The following is a 23,735-nucleotide window of genomic DNA, read 5'->3' as shown; positions in this document are numbered from 1 at the left end:
GCTGCTGGGTTGCTTGTGGTGTAGTTGGTATCAAACTAGACAGCAGCCGATGGTTTTACATCACATGCTCATGCCCAATAAGCTTGCAAGTCCATGTGGCCCTACATGTGCACAAGTGTTGCCCCTGAAACATAGCCGAGGTAGCATGTTGCTCTGTCCGTAGGCCAGTGCACCACTGGAATGCTATACACAAGTTTGATGCCGAAAGTAGTTGCGAGACAGTACACTTGACTTGTTTCCTGTCTCGTTTTTTTAAGCAAAGTCCAGAGGATCATTAGAGAAAAACTGTCTGCACTAGTTTTCTTTGCAAACTGTTCGTCAGCCTCATTCAAATCATTCCCTCTGAACACCAAAACAAAAAGCTGTCTGCAACAAAAAAAAAATGGAGGAGCCGTCGAAGCCTACCATTCACCTTTGCAAATTTTTGCAGCTTGTAGGGGTCTTTGGGCAATGTCCTGGGATGATCTTTTGTCGGCTAAATGCTTTCAGCATTTTCTTATTTGCTGGCGAAGCAGAATTGGATGACGCTAAAGAAACATGCTTGCCAGAAACATGTTTGACACTTCGTTATCGGCCCGCAAATTTCATAGAAAAACTTGGCCATCTTTCTGCATACCATAGTCGGTTCAGCACTGGCATCATAAATGAAAACAATGCTGATATTACTATAGCAGCCTAGTTTTGCACTTAGCCTTAGCATGCACGGGCCAATTTACTTTATGCAGCTTGAGGATAAGGCCCTTACTCCCCATGAAAGTGGTGTTTTTGTCACTCAGAAGCAGTAATCTAAAAAGCCAATTTGATTTCAGTACACAGCACACCTTGCTTTCTTTGGTGCACACAACCTAAAGTATACCATAACCAACAGAAACATCCAATTTTTTTCTTTTCCTTTTTCACTGACATGCGATTTTTACTTGCATTTATGTCAACATTTGTTCTAGGCAGCCGTTTCAATTTTCCAGAACATGACGATCGCATGTGGTGCGAGAAAAACAGCATTACTGCTTTCAGGAATCTTCGAGTGCCTTGAAATGTCACTGTGGTGTTATTTCTCCCAGAACTTTCCCAACCTGGAAAGCAAATGTCGTCGTAGCCTTATTGCAATGCTACGAGGGTAAGGTGCTGCCCCCTCAAGCAAGTTCAGCTTAAAGCTGCCCAGCTGAACACTGGCACTGCTTTCGCTTGGAGGAGACAAGACAGACAGACACACAGTGTTTTTGGTAATGATAAATCGAGCCAAGGATTTTTAATTTTTAAAAATATAGAACATTGCAAAAAAGATACAATCTGTACAACAAAAAACAGTAGCAGACCTGAGCGCACAACAACCCACTTGTGTCCCCTTGTGCGCGTTGGCTCCGCAGCAAGAAAGGAGCTCCAGAAACAAAAAATTTGCACAAAGTCCATAACAAACATAACTTATTCAGCCCTCTCTCTCCTCCATAAGTATAAACAGTGTTGACTATATACAAGCATTGTTAGTTACGCCCCGATTATAGCGTCTGTGTGTTCACTCCAGCATGTCTATGAAAAATAACCAACAGTTGCTTCTGCGTTTTTTTGACCCCTCCTGCTGCCAAGGTTGGTGTCCTTAAAATAATTTCTTCAAGAATAGACACACAGCAGTCAATTGCAACCAGCCAACGGCTGGATTCAGTTACCATAGACAGCATTCTCACTGCACGCCCCCTCTGTGGAAGGCTTCTTCTGTGCCTCAGACGGCAATGCTTCAGGGACACTTTTTGCTAGTAAGGGGGGTGGGGGGAGGGGGGGCGTAAATTCTGACACTTGTGTATGCAGGGGTAGGTGGTGGAAGGCAGTCTCGAGGCGAGAGAGAGAGAGAGAGGAGAAAAAATAAGCCGCGCGAAATAAATTAGGGGTCAACAGACGCACGCTACTCGATAGGCGCCAGAGGGCGTAGAAGCTTACAGACAGAAAAACAGGCAGTACGTCGTCCCGGTAACACAGCCAGGAGAGCTACATACAGGAGGACAGCCAGAGGAGCGTGCGATCCAGGGATGGGGGCAAACAAACAACAAACAAGGAAATCACAGCTCACTCAAAGGGGCCAACATGAACCAAAGACAGTTCCGCAACACTCAAGGACACAAGACAACTAGGGACACGCGAGTCCTAACAGCACGTCGACAGCATCCCAAGGATGGAGGTACCGAGAGTTCACACTGCAGGGAGTGGTCTCATCCCTCCACACGGGAAACACATCACAAGAGCCCAGCTTGTCCCAAGAGTTGGTATCCCGCAAGTTCGGGGGAAAAAGGAGGCGGTGCAGCTGCCTCGGCTGGCAGAAGCTACAAAAGCCACGAGCCATTTGCACACCAGGAACGCGGAGGGAAAGGGAATATGGGTGCCTACGGGGACACTGCTGGTTCCCAAGCTTTTCTGCGTGGGAGCTCGATTGTCTAGCCGGAAGCAGAAGGAAGCAAGCATGCATGCAAGCCCTGTCTTCAACCGCGACCATCCTGAGCAGTTAGACACACTGGGCCTTGGTGATCTCCAAAATATGTCTAGGTAAAAATATTAGCAGATCTCATAATTTTTCTCTGTCTACTTTAAATAGACAATCACTCTACTTTTCTTGTTTGTTTTAGTCTCCAGGCACTTGCATTTGTCGCATAGTCAATGCACCAAATGTTGCTGCCGATATTAGTCTGGTCTAAACACCAGGTTCAGGTGTTTTTTTCTCTCACTTTAGGGAGAAGTCAAATGCCACCAGCAAGTTTAGAGCAGTATGACCGTTTAAAAGCACAATGGTTGAAGTCTGTAAGAGGGTGCCAACTGCCACTATTGTACATGCCCTTGCATAAGTATTTATAATGGCCAATGCCAGTGCACCTTTCTTTTGCTCACTCAGCAGCGAATTTCCTGGGGGTGTCACTTGTAATGATCCTTATTTTGCCAGTACCACTAACGCCAATACCACTAACCATGCTGAGCATTGCCTTTGACAAGTGACCTCTCTGTGTTATAGTGGCACCATTTTGTTTGTTTGTGCCACACCATCTGTAGCTAGTTTTCGAGTTGCATGCAGACTAAAAGATTCCTGCCAGTGCATTTAATCATACTGCCAAAGTGCATTGGAAACGTGTCACACTTAACAGCTGCCAACAGCCTCAGTGCTGCACAGCATGCCTCCTGTTACTGCCATATCCAGGGAACCACAACGATCGGAAAGGGGCTCGTTCCTGCCACTAGCTTGCCATCTCTCAAAGCTTTCATTTGGCGGGGGGTCAGCAGCCAGTAAAACACCACGGAGAGTATACGAGTCAATCGGGAACTGGAAATGGGAATGGCTGTGTTTTAATTAGTGTGGCAGTGGCAACGACGCTGGCAGCTCTGAATGGCAGACAAGAGAAAAAGAGCTACAATTACTGGACGGAAACCCAAGCTAGGATGGTAGCGAGAGGATCCCTGCTTTGCAAAAAGCAGCCAACCAAGAGGAGATACCTTCCGTTTCATCATCCTTTCTTTTCTTTTTTTTTAAACTTGAGCTTGAGGATACCCGTTCATTTTTAACGGTGTGACATTTCCATCTCAGCCTTAGCACCATGGGTCTCAGCAGAAAAATAAAGGCCGTCTATATTTGGTCAAGGCACAGAATTTCACTGCCCCTTTTCCCACACAGTGCCGCACTGTCTAACCTATCAACATCTTCTGGCCGTGCATCACAAAGGCGGCCTACTGTTTTCCTTTTCCACAATACTTTCGTCCTGCTATAACAGCTTTCCCACAGCAAAGAAATGCAAGTTGGCGCTGCTAGCAAGCTTGCCAAACCAGCTCTCCTGCAAGATAACATTTGCTGTGCCGAGGCTGCAAAAATTGCCTGACAAAACATTGAATTTTTGTTTGAGTACCAATCACTGCACAAGCATTTAATTTACACACGGAGGGCAAAAGCTGGCAGAGCATACTCGCATTTCTTTCATCTTGCAAAACACTCTGTTCAATTCATTCATACAATAGAGCGGTATGTTGCCAGAAAAAAAATAAAGCTAAGGTGTGTGCGTGTGCCTGCCTAAAGACCACTGAAGGAGATGCAAGGGGGGAGGTACCTTGCAACGCGAAAGGGGATTGAGTACTTCGGAACCAGCAGTGCCCCACTGCAGACCATTCTTGGCTCACTAATGAAATGAGGCATCCATGGTTAGCGACATATATCTATGATACATCAATATACTTATGGATACCAAGTTTTTGTTTCTATAAAGGCGCTTCCACACATTATCCAGGGGAGCCCTAAAAACACAACTCTGGTATCTACCCCTGTGTGCCCGCGGAAAAGAAGCTTCCAGCAGTGTACCACTTGACGGCAATAAATATCCCATTGAGAGCGGGACCCTGCTAGACAGCAACACAAGCTGCTGCTACCCAAACCCCTGCCACTCGGTCCAGTGCGCAGCAGCTATGCACCCCAAGAGTGCCACAAAGGGGAAACACAGGGAAGCGACAAGGACAGTGCAGAACAGCTCCAATGATCAGTGCAGAGATCGTGATGCTCGTACGACAATCAGGTACACGGGTCTGTAGCAGACAGGAAAAATGTTGTAACTAATCCCCGCAAAGCACAGCAAGAGGGAGTGTCGAGGCACATGCTTGCGGGTGTGATCCAATGGGATGATTTGGGATTGCCGCTTCCCTCACTTCCCCTTTGCACCCATGGCCATGCACTTGCCCCCAGGTGGGGGGCGCCCGTGTGCAACCAAACCAGGTGGTTGGCTCGCCGCACAACTCATGCCTCAGTAAGTGACACTCATCCACAAACAAGTACCCAAGCAATGACACACAATGTGAGAAATGCAATTTTCTCTGCACCCAGTGAAAAGGACAAACAACAGAGGGGAAGAAAGGTAAAAGCAAGTTCAAGTAACCAAACATTCTAACATTTGCAAGATGAACATGCCTTCACACTGCACCTGGTTAGTCTCATCTGATCATGACAATAAAAAATAACAAAAGGCACTCAAATAGTAAAAAGAAAGAAGGAATCAAGCAGCACCGCCTGCAAATATATTGTGTCTCACTTGTGCCACTCATTCTTCAGCATAATTTCTTTTGCGCGTGTGTCTATGTGCCCAGGCTTTTCTTCTTTCTTGAAATATCGGCTTCTCTAACATCCACTGAGATTCAGAAGTGAAGGCAGGGGCCCAGGACAAACTCACTGCCACAAGTCCCTCGTGGGTATTCTCTCTTTTTCCACATTATAGTCTGTGCGCGCCCAACAACCACACACTACAACCACAGACAAGCACAGATGTACACACAAGGTTGACGCTCGATGTTTGCCGTAGGTCCACTGGTTTCGTTGCCGGCAACGTCCAAGTTGAAGCAGTCATGGTTAATGCATTTGGAGTCCTTTCTTTTTGTCCATTTTTGTTTGCTTTGCTGTTACCTGCCAGGTGGTTTTGTGAAACACTGAGATCGTAAACCGCTCTGTAGCAAAAAAAAAAAAAAAAGAAGGTAAAGGTGAGGCGGTCTGGTGGTGGGCTGCTCAGTCCTCCTTCTCTCGCTGCTGGCATCTTTTCCTTCTGCTGGGGTGCTCCACACCCCTTCACACATCACCGGTACCAAGCGAGCACTCCAAGATGCCATCCCCATCTCAGTCGACCGTGCCTAGCATTACATCGCTATGTACATGCACCCAACATAACATAGAGAAACGAAAACACCCTTTTAAAAAACGCAAACCAGGCAAATAAAGAAAAGAACAATGCCCTTGCCATATGGAAGGGAGATATTTGTACAATTGTCGAAGTTTGTGCGTTTATCTCACTCACAGCCACCTCTCATGTGCAACCGCAGAGAGGGAGGCATCCCTGCCACTGCAAGAGACCACAGCTGCCCTGGCCATCGTGGCGCTGCCACTGTCATCTGCCCAGAGGCGGGAAGAGGCGGTGAAAGAGAGGACAAAATCGGATGCCACTGACGCGGGTGTGAGACACCCGTGGCCGTGGCCCTCTCACACTATCCCCGACTGTGCAAGCTACGACTTACATAACCCAAAGAGGAGCGGGACAAACCTTTCTCAAACTATGTTAAGGCACTTGACTGTGGGTTCAACAATAGGTAGTGGTGATACTACACTATCAAACGCAACCATGCAGCCAGACAGGCAAGCACACGGGGAGGCAGTGCGCACCACTTGCGCTCTCCACAACAGTCCTTCTTTGCTATTCCATGGACCGTATACACACACTGCAGTTCTCAGACAATGGCTTTTGTCACATGTCACTAAACCTGCCAGGAACAGTGTGAGAGAGCACACACCACAGGTGCCACCCCTCTTGTTTGCCGTTTCTGTGTCACCGCTCTTCTTCCCGCAACACTCAAGAATGCCCTTCTGGAGCTGTTAGTCACTGCAACAAAAACATACACTAAAGAGCAAAGCCTGGAATAAAAAAAAAAGGGAGGAAGAAAAACAGCTGGTCAGACCACGGGATCGCATTCCCAGCTTACTACACTATCAGGCTCTGCAGTCTGCACGATGCCCTTGCAGTGTGCCAAGTCCGGGTTGAAGCCGCAACCACCCGATGAATCCCCTGTAGTCGAGCACACGGCCAGGCATCACACTGCCCACCCTGTCAGCCATGCTGTGCCATTCTCTTGTCCGTCACTTACAGGGAGCCACTGATTTGCTGGTGTGGCATTCGTGAGCCTCCGTGTAATGTTCAAAGGCTATCTCACTAGTGCCCCAGCCACAGACTGCATGATCAATTTGAGAGGCCACAGAAAAGCACTAGCGAAAATAAGCGTCAAGAAATTTTGAACAGCAAAGTCAATCTATAAAAACTCAATAGTCCGAAAGGATAAAATAGTCCTCATGCATGACCTCAAATGCTGACAAAAATGTTTGTCAATAACAAAAAGAAAAATGTAGAGCTGTATAAAAAGCATTCTTTCTCACCAAGACGACTGTCACAATTAATGCTCGTTCACATGAAAGCAGGGGAGATCAATCTGCGTTTACAGAACAAAAAGAAGGCTTATATAATAAAGCAATCCGATGCTTTTAAAAAGTGTGAGGTAGCTTCTACAGCACAGACACAATCAATGGTGAAGTGAAGGCGCATTTTTCCCACAGGGCCGCTACCACTGCGGCCTTGTGCAAGTGACTACCGAGTGCCCCGCCCAGTTGGTGGCCTGCTTCATGCACAGCCGCCACAGAGGAGAGTAGCGGGCATGGCTGACAGTGTGGGGAGCAGGGTGGCAGCAAAGCATCCCAACTATAGCATTGGCAATGAGACATACGACGCCTATACATCGTGGCAGTGCCAGAAAAGGGGCCACTTGCAGGCAGTAAGTCCACAGCAGAGCCCAGCTCCTCTACTACTCTTGGATGTCCCAAATCTCAGCCAGGAACGGTGGCAGCTTCTTGTTCTGCACCTTGAGCGAGAAGCACATTTCGGCGTTCATGTTGCCCAAGGTGCGCAGCTCTGTCAAGATGGACAGCAGCCGGGCAAAGTAGTTCTTGCCTGGGGGCCGGTGGTTCTCGGAGTACATGCGCAGGGTCTCAATGTAGTACTCCTGGATGCGCTCCACCTTGTGCGGGTCCACCAGTGATGGCCGTTCTGCAATGGGCATCAACCAGTCAACACGACCTCCTCCAACAACTCCCCACAGAAACTCTCGGCAAACATAGAGTACAGTTCTGATCAATGTCAGGCTGCATAAATATTCCCATCAAAGTAATCCTCTCAGGTTAAAATCCAAATTGGTCAAACTGGCTTAAGGATCAATTCCCAGTTGATTCCAGCTGGTTCCCAGCCGACACCAAATTGAACTCAACTGGATTGATTTCGACTGGAATCGGAAGGGAAATGTTCTTTAAACTAGTTTGACCAGTATGAGTTTCACCTCAGAAGCATGCAACCCCCAGCAATGTTGTCTCACAGTAAACTAACCTTTTCTAAGTTATTTTACTTTAAACAGAAAAGCATGACAGCGTATTGATGAATCCACTAAAAGTGATGGGTATGCCCACAACCACTTCAGTGTCAGGTGGAGCCCCATAAAAGCAACAAATCTGCTTCAAATGTTTGTACAAGTGTTACCACTAAACATGGATGCACTGGCAAGCAACACTGTTAGGCTCCGATCCACATCCCTATAAACTGCCGGTGCATACTAACAAACCAATTGCACTGGCTGCACCAGATGGCAAATGCTTTTTGCAACTTTGCTTTTCAACTACAGTACGGTAATCCCTCATTCTAACGAAATCGCTTTACTCGAAATATCGATTTATTTGAAATTTCTCCCGGTCCCGACCCAAACGCATGTATTTTAAGCCGCATTACTCGAAGCGCACGAAGAGCTTGACCCGCTTAGAGCGAAGTAGCGAGCGGAGACATCGCCGCCACCAAGCTGTGGCGACCCTTTTGCGCATGCAGTGTCTAATCAATACTGCCGACGAATTAGTCTCATGCAGGCACAGAACAGGCCACAAAAGTTACAAACCTACAACCGATGACCTGCCTAGTAACGGGTACCAAGCGCGTGCCGAGTGCCCCCAGCTGTTTACAGCATAGCGAACAGAAGCTGTCAAATTCCATGGTGCAGCGCGCCTTAATTGGTCGAAATCGCATCGCTGGTGTCCTCCGCGATAGAAGCCAAACGAAAATAAAGTTTTCGTGACGATTTGCGATGCCAGAATACTGCAGTCTCTTGAATGCCGTAAAGTGGCCAAAAGACTGTGGGCAGACTTGTGCCGTAGCATTCCATGGGGTGTGCTCGGTGAGCAAAATATTACCGCTCTAAAAGAGCATTTCTGGCGCTGAAACAAGCCAAAAAGTACAAAAGAAGTGTCCCTCCGATTATGAACCCATTCACACTAGCGAGTCGCGAGCCAGCTAAGCTTTCGGCAAAGAACTGAGCTGCTCCCTGGCTGCTGTAGTCATCGCTAAGCCTAACGTTTCACATCGGCCAAAGCAGACAAAACTCTCGAAAGCGTGCAAACAAAGTCATTCCCGAGAGTTTTCGCTTCAAACGAGAAGGCGACCTGCAGGTCGCACTTGCAAGTGTGAACAACGGTGTTGTCAAGCTGCTGCCTGGTCGCAATTGACTGCTGGTCGCATGCCCATTGCCGTGTTCGACGCGAGGAACTGAAAACAAATCGAGAAGACGACTTTGGAGAAGCCGGTCTAGAAATTTGCTTGCCGCTCGCCATAATCGGCCAGCATCGCAATAAAACGTCAAAACTAGCTTCGTTGCATTTTTTACGGTGCAAATCGACCGATAACTTGCCGTAAACAGAAAAAATCCAAGCGTCGACGGTGGCGAGTCAGGCTGTCAACATGGCTGGTCAACTCAACCACGGTGTTTCCTGGCGGCTTTCTCAAGCCGGTCATGCTCGATTCGCAGCATCCGACTAGACAAATGGTCTAAATGCGTGGTAGGGTCATCAAATTTTGTTCCTAGACATCTGTTAACGATGCGACGCTCCGCGAACACCGACACTTGAACCATATAATTAACACAGTGTCGTCAACAACAGTGCGCTGAAAAGTTCTGCAAACTTCACAGCTCCGCACCTCGGGAAAAAATTTCCCACTAATCCCCTACTGCAAAACCGCTAAGTTTTCACAATCGCGCTGCGTACTCACAATTAGTGGCTAATCATTTTTTGAGCACTACACATAACCTCAGACTCGAGCCACGGCATTTCTGTGATGACACGCCTCCCCCATAAAAGCGACCACTGCCTTCAAAATACCTTAAAATAGCCCCATAAAAGCGGCCACTGCCTTCGAGATTCGAATACCCCGAAGGTTGAATGCATGGGCGGCGACCGCGACCTCGTGCAATGCTTGGTCAGATTAGAGCAGGGGTTGCAAGCGCCCGGTAAGAACTTGAAACAGCCAAAGCTCACTGCCTTTTTTGCCCCTGAATAATGTTTGGTTCACTGAATACATTGTATTTTGACCCTCGGAGTTGCGGCGCAATTAAAGCTCAGCTCGACTGCTTTAGATTTTCTCAGGTGGTCGCTTATATCGAATTACCGCTTATAACGAATTTTTTCGCCATCCCGCTGACTTCGTTATAGCGAGGGATTACTGTACTACTGAATAGTGTAGCCCAATGCATGTCAATGCAATTCGAAGAACCTTCAATCAGTAGCAGTTCTATGTTATGAAACTGAAACACAAATGCTCACAACTTACAGCAGTGTGCCATTGCTTTCGGTTGGGCATCTGCAAACTGTGTCATAATTAACTGCTCGTGTGAAGGAAGCATTCAGCAGACAACTGACTGACAACAGCAGGAAAGAAGACGCATGACACACAGCAACAGTGTGTTATTGCTCGTATTTCTTGCTGCCACAGCCTATGCTCAGCGCTTCACACAATTCATCTTCTGAGTGTGGGCTCTTCACTGTCATACCAATACAGAGCAAGCAGCCACACACAAATAAGCAGGACAGCTCACCAGAGAAAATTACAATGGCCGTCAGGAGTGCGTATTCAGCGTTGTCTACTCTCAGCTGACACATCTTGCGGCAGAAGCGGAACAGGGCATCTGCAGAGTCCCCCACACTGGCACTGCGATAGTTGTCCCTCGTGTACGGCTGGTTATTGGCAAACACTATAGAATCTGTCTTCACATCATATTTCCGGGCACCTCTCAGCATCATCACTTCACTGGAGCAGGCCTGAAAGACAACAGCATAGACAAGGTCAATGTGCTGCCTCTGTAGCACACGCATCATCATACCACTACACTGATGCAGTGTTCACAACTCTTGTTACGAGTAAAACCACTTCACTATGATACCCTAAGCTATCAGAGGTGATAGCGATGCACCAGCCATACACATGTACAAGTGCCATTAGCATGCAGAAGCCTCTCCATAAAGAAAGGCCCATAGTTCATGTTTCATGTCCGTGGGAAGCAGGAGCAAATATAGGACAAAATTTGCTTCCTCACACGTCCATTATTAAAATGGCTTCACTCATCTCCCTCCGCGTTGTTGCAACTCTGAGCACTACTATACAGCCTGAATTTTTTTTTGCTTTTATTTTTTAAATACTATTCTGCAACAGAGCTGACTGCTCACAAGCCCTTTGCAATCCAAGTATTCACCCTTGCGTCATGTATGCCAATAAGTACTATTTGAAAGATGTGTATTCTAGCATGGGTAGAGTTATCCTGCAAGATTATTTCAGTGCGAATGCAAGCAACACAGTTGAAAAGACTTAACTCAAACACCTAGCTGCATTTTTCAAAGTACTCTATTAAAAGGCTGAGTTTCCTATTTCCAGGAGCTTCCCCCGCCGTCACTGCAAGGCCCCAAAATGAGCCGGTCACTCTAGGAAATTTGGTCCATGTAAATGCCAGGAAATGTGACGTTAAGACAGGTAAGCCCGAGCGTGACTAGCAAAGTGTTCCAACCTTCAGCAAAGTAATCTGGTCTTCTCGTGCCAGCGTGTCAAAGCCAGGGACCCGCTTGGAGAACTCCACAATGAGCTGCACTGTCAGGATGGTGATCTCAGTAATGTGCTGGAATCGCCGCTGGTTGTCTTCCTCACTGTCTCCCAGGGGGAAGGGCTGCACACATGCACATAACAAAGGCAACCAGTCAACATCAAATGTAGAAAAATAGTTACATCCAAACTAGCAAGTAAGCTTGTGCACACACTATCTACATATGGACCAAAAATGTCTGCCTACAAACCGTTTCCGTTTCAGTCATGTGAACAATCAGCAAACAGCAGATGGACTTATTTTTCTAGCACCACTGCATTAAGTTAGTGCAGCAGAGTTCAACAATGAAGGAAATCTTGAACTATCAGTACAGAGTTTTCCAGGCTGTAGCACTTACTGACCAATACTGGTACGGCTCACACAAGCAAGCACAAAAGCAGCCCCAATAGCAGAATGCACAAACAGAAGGGACATTCAATCAAAACCCACACGGTCCCACGAAAGCACCAAAGTTCTTGTCGCAATGTCGATCTTAGCCTTTCCTCAAAAGAATATCAATGAAGTTGCTGAGTGTGCTTTGCCTCTACGCTCAATTTCATACACCAGGTGCAATGCTGGCACTCTTGTTTGTGCCGCCTACATCCGCAACCAAAGGGCAGTGCGTCCCTGCTGGCGAAAAATAATAAATGCTGTCTTCAGGCTTATTATACATTGTAATGAATGTGATAAAACATGCTCTTATTGCTGGCAAAACACTCAAAATACCTGAGCTGCTTTTTTGCACCTGGAATTTTTGTTCATGCAACCTATAATCTATCCCCGCAACCATTTTCCCACCAGTTTTGAGAAGATCGCGTTTAGCATAGTGACCTCGAGCAACTTTCCTGCTCGCATTTTTTTCCAGAGGTATCGAAACGTGGCAAGCGAGTGAATAGTACATGCGTGTACGCCTGTGCAAGGGTCTGTTTCCTAGAGAAGTCTGTCTGAGTATTATGAGTGGGAATACCAGAGTATCCACCTCCATGCTGTCGCTAAGTGAAGATCTTGCAACACTCGCTCAGTTTTTCCATGACTCGCATAATGAACTACACAACAGTAAGTTTCAGCAGTGTAACAAACGCATTCAAAGGACATTACAGCACTTAAATTTAGACAGCAGATTTTGGGCCTTAAATTTATACAGCAGATTTCAGGCCGCTCATATGAACACAATGTGCATGGAAGGAACTGCTATGTGTAGTTCAGTTCCAAATACAACTATAGTCAGTGCTAATTTGAAAAACATGATTCTGAATTAAAATTTCACAAAATAAAAATATAGGTTAAAAAAGTGGTAGGGTTTTAGCGTAGTTAAGCCGAGTAGACATGCGAAAGTATGTGTTTAGCCTGGTTGGCTAACTGCTGGTTCGTCGACATGTCTGGCGACAATATATGACTCAGGTTAAGCTCTGATCGAGCTTAAGCTGATCTGCCCTGCTCGCGCTGTGGACAGAACGTGACGAAGACGACGAAGTGCAATGCACAATGCGACAGTGTGTTGCAGTTTAACACGAGGTGTGATCGGCTGTGGCAATAGCATAGTGCTCTCGTGCAGTGGCCTATAAAGATGATCCGTCTGCGCCGCCGTGGGTCCAGAACCCATTGCGGCAATATATATTTTATTTCTGCATGGGCTGTTGCTATACTAGGTTTGGCCAAAGTCACCATCAAGGTCGCCCTCCCATTGGCTACACCTGGCGTAACGCTCCTCTGAACTTACTCGAGCTTCGATCCCATTGGCTGCAGCCTGCATGACACTCCTCCGAACTAACCCGAACTTATCAGAGTTACTCCGAAGCTGCACACAAGATTCTTGGTTGGGACCATGTTAAGTAGTGCTTTCACACTAAAAGCACAGTAAAAATCTGTCACAACGAGGATTCAAACCCACACATCACACACTGGCTACACTGTCTTCTCCAGAGTCGTGCGTTAGACCACTCGGCCAAGTTACAAGCACGAAATAACAAGCATCTCTTTATTTTCTCACGCAGACTACTTGTGTACCTTTCACAGCTTTGCATGTGATGCATGAAACAAAGTATAGCAAAGATCAGCCCACTACTAACCGTGGTTTTCTTCATGTCTTCCTCAGAAGGCGACTCAAACTCCTGCTGGTAGTAGACTAGCTTGTTGATGAGGTCCTCCTGAGATGAAGAGAGGGGCTTGACTCCTGGGCTGAGCACCACTGGCTTCTTATCCTCCTCGTGATTGCTGCTGCCCAGGGAGCTGCCTCCGCCACCCATGGGCTGGCTGGTGGGGCTCACGCCACCCACAGAAGATGGCGCCATCAGCGCCGAGGGACTTTCCCGCGTTGTGCTGTTTGGCCGGTCCTTCTGGTGCTTCTTAGACTCCCGCTTGATGGCACACTGGTACTCCGGCACCACACCTGTGACCAACAGGCATGCACAGTACTGTTAGCTCACACTCAAGCCATTAGGGCATGGCTCTAACTACCACTAGAAAATAAACCTAACAAGTGCTGGTAAATTACTGCCAGTGATTAAGCAGTCCCAATGTCCTGCATATAAATATTCCCTCTTTTGCATGCAGTGCCCTGAAACAACTCTGCACACTCTTGCTGTGCAATATTAATGTGCCTTACAACATAGTTATGACACTGTAATTGTTCAAGAACTCAGCTGTGGAGCTCGTGTGGCCAAAGTCAGAGGACGGCTGTACTCAACAGCTCAACAGCAACTCTAGAGAACTGACAAAGGTGTTTGAACAGCCTATTGAGTATCCACTTGGCAGTAATATTCACATTCTGTGCAAAAAACATCTGAAGAAATTGGTGAGAAAACTTTAAAGCCAGAATGCATACTTAAAACAGAAATTACATTTACACATGGCTTTCACTAACATTATTAAGATCAGAAGTTCCGTGAAAAAAGCTAAAAATGCTCAACATTTACTTATGACATTAAATCATACTACCACAGACATGCATCATAAAATAGTTGCATGCACTTCACATGTGTCACAGATACTGCGTGCTTCCGATAAGTCGTTTGACAAATTATGCTCTAAAGAATACACCATCTCTTCCTTCACAGAAATCAAAGCAATTCATCTAGGTAACTTGACAGCCCCAAGCCATTGCAAATATAGTGGCTGGAACGCTTAACTTAAATACGGGTGCTCTGTGCATTTGCCTCTTTAAAAATTACAAGGCTTGAATGTTCCAGTGCCAAAGTCATTATGTCCTTTTCTCAAACCATGTGATTCTTACTTTTTACAACCTGTGCATCCCGAAAAAAGCCATTAAAAGCTCCCCGTGAGCGTTCAAACTAAATCTGCCCTGATCCCTGGCATTGCCATTCAGTGCTAGGGATCACACCACAATGTGGTTCAGGAAGTGTTATGGCCAACTCAATGGGCAACTCATTAAACACTTCAATGCATTTTGTGCCAGTTATCTAGCCCTCAAACTCAAGCCACTGGAAAGGAGAAAAACAACACCACCATGGCCACTCACATTCCGGTCGCATTCCAACGCTGAGGCACTTCTTGAGACGGCACTCCTGGCACTTGCGCCGCATGTACATGTCGATGTCGCAGTTATTGCCGTACTTGCACTGGTAGACTGCATTCTTTGTGATGCTACGCCTGAAGAAACCCTTGCAGCCCTCACATGTGAGTGCATTGTAGTGGTAGCCCGATGCTCGGTCACCACAGACCAGGCAAAGTTCCTCCTGCTGCCGTGGTGCAGGGCCCTTCTTCTTCTTCGGGTCCCCAAAGCTGTCCACAAAGTAACCATTTAGGCCGCCACCCCCGCTGCTGGGACTCATCTCCTCTTTGCCTGCATTGAAGAAGACAGCAAAGCATGAGCACTAAGACACACGGCAAGGCTAAAGGCTATAAACCACTGCAACCTTCAAACACCACCATTCTCAAGGCAACGAGCTTCCCCATTCACTCAATACACATGCAGACAATGTAAACGGGGGTGTACATTGTTGCATCTACGGTCATAAAATCTTTAAGAGGACATCAGCGCCTCTCCAGCAGGAAAGAAACATATACTCACATTTCACAGTTTTTCTGAAAGCAGGGCCAGTATTTAGGCATAAAAAGGAATATGGACATTAATGTGCACTCATGAACAAGGGCCACAATGGAAGGTGGGAACACCTAGTTTAGTGCTGCGGATATATCTCCACATCTCCTCTCACTGGTGCAAAACAGTGACACTGTACCCTTTCACTGCCAAAAATAAAACTGGAGCATACAACACTGCTTTTACATGACAGCAGCAATAGTGACACACTGCAGTTACCAGGGAGATGGTATTCCCAACTTTGATATGAAAATTACAGAACAGGCAAAAGTGGAAATTTCTGTCAGATGCCTTCACAGGGTGCACCTGTCAAGGGCCCTGCCCTGTTGTGAGAAGCATGCAGCCTGACAGAGCACTGCACTGCTTCTCTAAACCTTGACAAGGTGACACTGCTAATCGGAACCATTTTTTTTTACATTTATCGTCCTCTTTTTTTCCCCAAAAGGAACAGGTAACGGTTGGCGCATGCTTTTCATAACCCTTATGCTGTGGATTAACTGCAACAGTGGCACTTTTTGCATGCAGCAGCACCACCAGATATCCCTCTCTATTGTATACATTTGCATCAAACTAACTGATGATGAGAATTAAGGCATAGTGACACAATGATTGCAGTTCTGCCGCAGCGAAAACCGCAGCTTCACCAGTGAGAGCGTCACCTCCTATTTGGTTTCATTTGAATGACAGTGTCCCAACAAAATTAACACGATTGCAGCACGCCATTACTCCCGGCAGACATTCCATGCCTGAAATGGCGCTCCACATTCGCAAACTGATGGCTATGATAACACATGCCCCTGCTCTCCACTGAAAATGCGCTTCACCACCATGAAGTGCAGCAAAAATTGAAAGACACTGAAGCTTCTCTTTAAGAGTGAGACCCCACAGTGTGTTGCAGCATTGCCAAAGAGTACACAGAACAGAATGCCATCCCCCCTTCACATTGGACAATTTAAGGAAAGGACGCCTGACTCACATATCTGGGCTGACACCCAACCAGGCATAAAGGAAGGAAAATGAAATGAGCAATTGCTTTTAAGGAAAGGAAATGACCCCTGTCTTACATTTCTTGCTGGACACCGGGATCACGCCGTAAAGGAAGGAAAAATTGATCAATCAATTAATCAATCGATCATTCAATCGATCGATCGATCGACGATTAATCAATCGGATCGATCGATCGATCAATCAATCCATCAATCCTTAACGCTGTCACGTTAAAATCCCTTCCCTTACGGCGCAGTTCAGGTGTCCACCGAGATTCGCCATTTTTCGCTCACGGCCACAGACGCCGACGACACCGGCTTTTCTGTGACACGAGCTCATTAACGCTGTCGCGTTAAAACGTGTTTCAATCGGAGCACGACGCGAAATTGAGATACAAAGGCACGCAGAAGCCTCGGTGTACCGCTTTAGCAGAGCCGCAAGCAACGCGAACGCGCTTATGTCATCGGCGCCGCGTTGAGCGGCACCGTTCCACTCGACACAGCTGGTGGACTCGAGTCGCCCGAACCGCATGCGCTCACAGTTCCGTCCGTCCTGCACGCGGCCTGGCGCAGTGTAAACGGCCGCCGCCGTCAGCTGCGCACGGTACTACGCTACTCTGGGCCACTGTGCCGCTGCTGTAACCTGCGCCGCTCCCAACAGCTGTCCGATTCGCCCGCGCCGCGCCGGACGCACTGATCCGACGAGGGCCGGAAGAGTTCCCGTGGCCGCTTTCACGTTCCATTATCCTTACACCTGCGGGGCGAGATTAGCGCGACGTCTACACGTGGTCTGCACCCTTCTGCACGGGGATCGTCGTCCAATGACGAATTCACCTATCGTGGTGCGGAGAGTTTTGTAAGCGAAATTCGAAAATAAACTAAATAGCGCGGTATCTGTCTCACATCTCGGCGGACACATGAACCGCGCCGCAAGGGAAGGGATAAAGGAGGGAGAGAGGAACAGGGCACTGAGAGACGCCAGATTGAACGCCGACCATGCGACGCGTTGGCAGCACGAGCTGGGCGAGCTTAAGGTCAGTTGGTTGTGAAGTTCTGATGAAAGACGGTCTCAATCTGATTCGGGGTATAGAAACTCGAACCCCACGCAAGGGAACGGAGAAATATTCGCGCAAGGGAACGGAGACATATTCGCCGTTATGCAGGGAATCGCGTTCACATCCACCACCAGGGGCTCTTTGGCGAGCTGGGGCGTCCGTCGCATTTCGTGGAACGCTAGTTTGCCCGAACTCGGGAAACTTGCTCCGCGAGTTGAAGGTGGTCATCACTTTCATTCCTTGGCGCCGTTAAAAAAAGGGGTGGGTGGGGGGGGGTACGTATGAGGTGACATTCCAGCATTTGAAAATTGTTTTTTGGGGAAAGGAAATGACGCAATATCCGACGCATCTCGGCGGACACCTGAAAAGCGCCGCAGGGGAAGGGATTAAGGAGGGAGAGAGGGAAGAAAGACGTGCCGTAGTGGAGGACTGCGGATTAATTTCGACCACCTGGGGATCTTTCACATGCACTGACATCGCACAGCACACAGATGCCTTTTTTGCGTTTCACCTCCTTCGAAACGCGGACGCCGCGGCCGGGTTCGAACCCGGATACTCCGGATCAGCAGCCGAGCGCCCCAACCACTGAGCCATCGCGACGGGTCGGTAAGCGGCTCAGGATGGTTCTGGTGCAACGCAGGAACGTCCCACATCATCTGAAGCGTCTGCAGCAAACCCGCCGCTGTGGCTCAGTGGTTAGGGCGCTCATCTGGCTCAGACACAGAGCCTGAGTACACGGGTTTACTCGGGTACCATTACGCCACCTTTCTTCTTTCCCTCCCTTCATCCCTTCCCTCGCGGCGCGGTTGGCGTGTCCACTGCGAAGTGAGACAGCTACTGCGCCTTTCATTTCCTCAAAACCAATTTTCAAAACGCTAAGGCGCTCGTGTGCTGTGCGATGTCAGTGCGCGTTAAAGACCCCCAGGGGGTCGAAATTATTCCGGAGTCCTCCACTACGGCACCTCTTCCCTTCTTTCACTCCCTGCTATATCCCTTCCCTTACGGCGCGGTTCAGGTGTCCGCCGATATATGAGACAGATACAGCGCCATTTCTTTTCCCCCAAAACCAATAATTATTATTATTAATTTTGTGCAGCAAAAGTCTGCGGGTTGCGTCCGTTCTACAGTTGCCTGGTGCTGCCAACATGCATGCAAGCATGCAATTCCCCTCATACCAGCAGGCATTATAGGCGATTGGCTCGCTGGACAGCGCGGAAATATTTCGTACACTCGCATCCCGTAAACTTTTTCTGCCGACTGTAGGTGCTGCACCACCCGCAACGAACTGCACACGCGAGGCATCGCCGTTCACACAACCGCACGCGTAGTCGCCGTCTCGCTCCGGCGATCGCACCGGCATGTTTAGCTCTCGCCATCGCATTAAGCGGTTACGCTAGTCACGAACGCGTCCGCAGGCAAAAATAACAGTCACTAAAGCTGACATCAGCGAGCGAGCGACGCACCACGGTCACGGGCGCTCGATCACGCTCTTTCGTGAGCGCTTCGCCGGTCCACCGTTCCCGGCATCGCCTCCGAATCGACGGCACGATGACGGACGCCGAGCTTTGAAAACCAGCAATCGGCGCGAGCGGCCGCGTCACGGAGCCGTTCTTGACCTTCGCCGCGCGCGCGTGACTGCCAAGCCGAAGAAAATGTTTCGTGCAAGGCTGCCGCCACCCTCGGCCGAACCAAGGCGGCGGCTCACCCGCCCACGAGCGCACACCCGTGGGCACGGCTCACGTCACGAGCTTCTGACGCAAGCGGGCAAATTCTCACCCCATGACGCGGAGGGGAGAAAGTTTACCACCAAGCTCAGGCGCGTGGGGTGGACGGCACAGTTGGCGAGGAGACGCGACAGACGATAGGGCCACAACGCCAACAATCGACACTGTAGAGCTGACTGAAAACAGGCGGGGAAAAAATGTTGAAATTATATACACCAAAACCAGCGAGGTGTTATTTTTATTTTTTTCAGAAGAAAGTACTACTCATCCTAGCCATGAAGCACTAACAAGACAACCTGAGCCCACCCCACACGCGCATGTTTTCGCGGCATTCACGCAAAACATAGAATGCAGCATGGTTATGCCACGGCGTATCACCAACACACAAGACATAGAATGCAGTATGGTTATGCCACGGCGTATCACCAACACGCAAAACATAAATGCAGTATGGTTATGCCACGGCGTATCACCAAATAACCGCCAGTTCGAAGTGGATGTGGTTCCCCAAAATTGCCGAGAGGACAATGTGGCGCTGCGATAGTTAATCCACAATGGAGAAACTCATGAACGCAGGGAAGACGAGGTTTCGCATTTTGGATTCATTCGTAGGAAAGATTCTTCGTTCGGCACACGTCCAAGAAATGCTGTGAGTTTCTATACCAGCCGAACACCCAACTTTGGGTAACAGTCGCCTAGCATTAGTCGCATGTTTCTTCTCCGCAATAATACATAAGACATAAGAACACATGGACCGCTATACGTGAAGTACATAGTATTCGCTGCAACCGCTAAATCATTTATAATTAGATTTCTCCCCATCCTGTTTTGGTTTCACCAGCCGAACGAAGGCTATGACGCATAAGAAGTGTTTAGGTCACGTGGGGAACGAAAAGAAGAACCATTCGCACTCCTCGACCCCGACAAGCCTTGATTGACGGCACGTGCACGTGCACGCGCGTGTGTGTGTGTGTGTGTGTTTTGCTAGTCCGGGCTCCTCCTCTCTTCCTTTCATGTATTTTTTTTTATTTTTCTCTGAGAGAACGCATAAAAGGGTAAAAAGGCGCGTGGACACTGCGACCTGGAAGCGGACTAGGCTGTCACGAAGGCACGCGAAGTCAGTCCCACGGCTGAGCCACGGCTCGAGCTACCGCCTCCGGAGGCCTTCCTCTCCTCGACCCATTCTTCTGGCTCCTGTATTCTTTGCTGCTGTGTCCAAACATCCTGGTTACCGTTGCGCTCGGTTCGGGGGAAACCCGAGGCAGGTGGCCTCTGACAGGCAGTAAAATGAACGACGCGTCAAACGTGTTCTGACCGACAGAGGTTGCGCGCAAGAAGTGCCCTTGGGGCCAAACCATTCTGCAGTTTTTTTTTTCTTTTCGCTTACTGCTTCGCAGCACCCCCCACACACACAAGCTGAACACCATCGGGACCGTGTGGGAGGCGATTAAAGGAAGCTGCCCCGCGACTCGCCAAAGCCTTCCTCTCTCTTGGCTTCCGCGACTGCTGGGACGACGTCAATTACAGAGCACGGAGAAAGCTTAGGGTGGTGGTGCCGGTATACTCGGAAACACGAGGCCGCGAACGACGTTCCGGAAGGCAAGGGATTCGATGAATCCGTGGCCGACTGTGGGCGCACCGTGTACTGGACGACCGAAGCGAGCACAACGCGCCCCTTTCTCGACCTCAGTGCCAAGTCTGGAGTTAGCCTTCCAAGTAATGCGAACTTGTCAGTCGTGGAACCAACAGAAGCACGGCGTCAGACAGCGTTGTCTCGTGGGGGACAGACGGACCAGCGCCCCGAAGTTCCGCCCGCAGCGCCTCTCGCGGCCGGCCCTCGCATTCCAGGGGGTTGCGCGCCGAGCGTGAAACTGGTACACCCTCGTGAAACGTGGCAGAGCAGTGGCGAGAAGACGTCCGCCTGTCAACCCTTCATTAGAGCGCCAGGCCCGCACTGGCAGGCAGCGGCAGATGAGTCCGGCCGCGTGCCCTTGAGACGCGCCGCCGGGCAGTCCTTGGCCGCCGCCGCGCAGCACCGAGGGGCGGTCCTCTCACTCCGCCGCGCCCGACGGGCAAGCGGAAAGTTTCAAGGGCGGCGGCAGACGCACCGCTCCCTCGCTGCCAAACAATGAAGCCATTCTTCTCCGTGCACGCACCACGCAGGGTTCCGAGCCGGTCACGCAACTTTGCCGCCGCCAACCCGACGATTGCCTCATGAGCGTCCACCCTCGCCGCCGCGTCCATAGCGCACGGCGGCCCGCTCGCCAACTCGGCGAACTCCTGCGGTCACCAAATTGGAAGCGGAAGTCTCGTTTGCCGACGAGGCACAAGGACATCGCACTGCTCCGTCGGTGGGAGCGAGCGAGGCAGAGCGAACCGTTGCGCGACGACTGCCCCCTATGCGACGGGCTAATTATTATCCGACGAAGTAAAATATCGAGAGTATCACTTTCTAGCCGGAGGGGGGTCCGGTTCACACAGCGACGAACCTCTTCTCAAGGGTTGCCGCGGTCCTTGCGCCCGGGCCCGCTTCCACGTTGCTCAAACCCGAAGCGCGCTCGACATTCGCACGCACCTCACGCCGCTCGTCGAGCCGCGCGGCCTTGCGGGCCGCTTTCCGGCTCCACGCAACCGCGTTGCGCGCCATGAATAATTAAAAGAGCGCTGCCGTCCTTTTCTTTTAACACCGCACGCGCGGAGAGAACGGAAAAACAAAACCGGACCGCTGGGATGGGGAAGACAACCCAGTCACTACGGAGGTTCTCCTCTGAGATCCTCTCCAAAGGTGGACAAGTGACGCTACTTGCTGGAATATGGAGGGCGGCAGCGCTGACGGCGTTGACGCCGCAAGGTCGCGAGAGACGACTTGGCGCTAACCACATGCGACGGGCGAGAAGTGTGGTAATCCTTCCGAGCTTGCAACACAACGCACTGCCTTGACATTGAATAGAGAGACGTTATACGGCGACGCCACGCGAAGCAGCAACTCGGTCGCGCGATGCGAGGAATTTACGCTCGTTTCGGGAGCCTTCCCCTCCTCAGTGCTCACAGCCGAGACCATCACGAGTCGTCGGTTTTCGACGTTCACAACGCACATGCGTTTATCTCGAGAGAGAGAGAGAGAGACTGGTATGCGACGAAGCTTCCTTGCAGGAGTGAGAAAACGGGGACGCCCGATTGGCGCACACCGAAACGTGGATGCTTCCGCGTTGTTTAGCGAGCGATTGCCCTTCCTAGACGGCAAGGCGCACGCCGGTATAGAAGAGCGACCTTCGCCCGTGGTGCGCCTGCATAGCTCGCGGGGCGTTGCAGCTTGAAAGCGCATTTATTCGTCTCGGCAGCGAAACGCTACGTTTCTCGGGGCAGACAGAGAACAGCCGCTGTTCGCAATGTAACGCTGCCACCATCTCCCCCTATGTTCCCCACCTCTACCGCTTCCTCCAGGAGTGCCTGGCTGCACTCGCGACTACGCGGATAACCACCGGGTCACACGGCGAAGCAAGCTCTCCTCTTCACCAGGCACTTGTACCGGCCTCAAGGTCGTTCTCCTCCTTGTTCCAAAGCGGGTGTGAACAGGGCTCTGGACGAAGCCCCTAGGCAGCGCAGGTGTGAACCCTTCGCTCCCGAAGTCGTCGCCGCCGCGGCAAGTGCGACTACACCTGAAAGCTCGCGCATCGATCGTCGCGCTGCCTAGGCCGCCGCAAAGGGTGCGGAGCAGACACTGCTAAAAATGAGCGTCGCTTATCGCCCGGTGCCTCCGGAGCCGACCCGCCCACGGCAAGTCAACACAACGTGCTCCACCTCGGCCGCATACACCTTGCAGCCGAGGCGAGATAAGGGGCAGTGGAGTACGACAGGGGCGCACGCGGGCACCGGGCGGGAAAACAAACAGGCCGAGACGACAACAGGCGAGAGATAGCGGCGTCGGTAGTGCCTTATCGCCCCCGCAAGGGAAGGGAAACAGTCGGCGAACCCCAGCGCTTCCCGAAAATTCCCCCAGACGTGGGTGCCTGTAAGTACGTACCACGCAGCTGCTCGGGATACTACTCTGCACAAAGCAACCCATGGGTGTAATGTTCGCTTTGTTTAAAAGCGTTTCTGCGTTTCCCTGCTTTCCTAACTAGTCGTAGTAGTAGTACTTCCGTAATTTATTTGTCTGACGCTGCGTTAATTATATACTGAGAGAAGTCTATGCAACAACCACGCACCTCTGTCAGCTTCCCTGAGATAACGACGACCCGTAAAATCGCACGGTGTGGAATCAAAAAAGGAGTGAGCCGGAAGAGACAAAAGCGCGAAATCAAGTCGACCGGCCACGACGCTTCAGGGTTCGCATATACAAGAGCTATCTATGCCAACACGTAGCGCGCAAAGAGAGCTTCCCTCAAACAGGGGCGGGTGGCGGTGCATTGTTCAATACCCCCCTCTCCAA

The 23,735-nt window shown here is 49.8% G+C and overlaps 1 protein-coding gene across 2 annotated transcripts in view; it reads right to left on the bottom strand.

The window, feature by feature from the left end:
- Window positions 1-1,217: 1,217 nt before the first annotated feature.
- EcR (Ecdysone receptor) overlaps window positions 1,218-23,735 on the bottom strand; it is a 151,995-nt gene continuing 129,477 nt past the window's right edge. For both annotated transcript variants that reach the window (XM_077659100.1, XM_077659101.1), the window contains 5 exons: window positions 14,957-15,280; window positions 13,548-13,867; window positions 11,407-11,562; window positions 10,444-10,666; window positions 1,218-7,586 (listed from right to left, as the gene is read on the bottom strand). In XM_077659100.1, coding sequence (XP_077515226.1) covers window positions 7,345-7,586; window positions 10,444-10,666; window positions 11,407-11,562; window positions 13,548-13,867; window positions 14,957-15,280 — 1,265 coding nt within the window. In that variant the 3' untranslated portion in view covers window positions 1,218-7,344. The remainder of the gene's footprint in view (window positions 7,587-10,443; window positions 10,667-11,406; window positions 11,563-13,547; window positions 13,868-14,956; window positions 15,281-23,735) is intronic.

The sequence above is a fragment of the Amblyomma americanum genome, chromosome 3, assembly GCF_052857255.1.
Source record: "Amblyomma americanum isolate KBUSLIRL-KWMA chromosome 3, ASM5285725v1, whole genome shotgun sequence".
Taxonomy (NCBI): Eukaryota; Metazoa; Arthropoda; class Arachnida; order Ixodida; family Ixodidae; genus Amblyomma; species Amblyomma americanum.
Note: the sequence above shows the minus strand (reverse complement) of the source record. Positions and strands in the feature narration are given on the sequence as shown.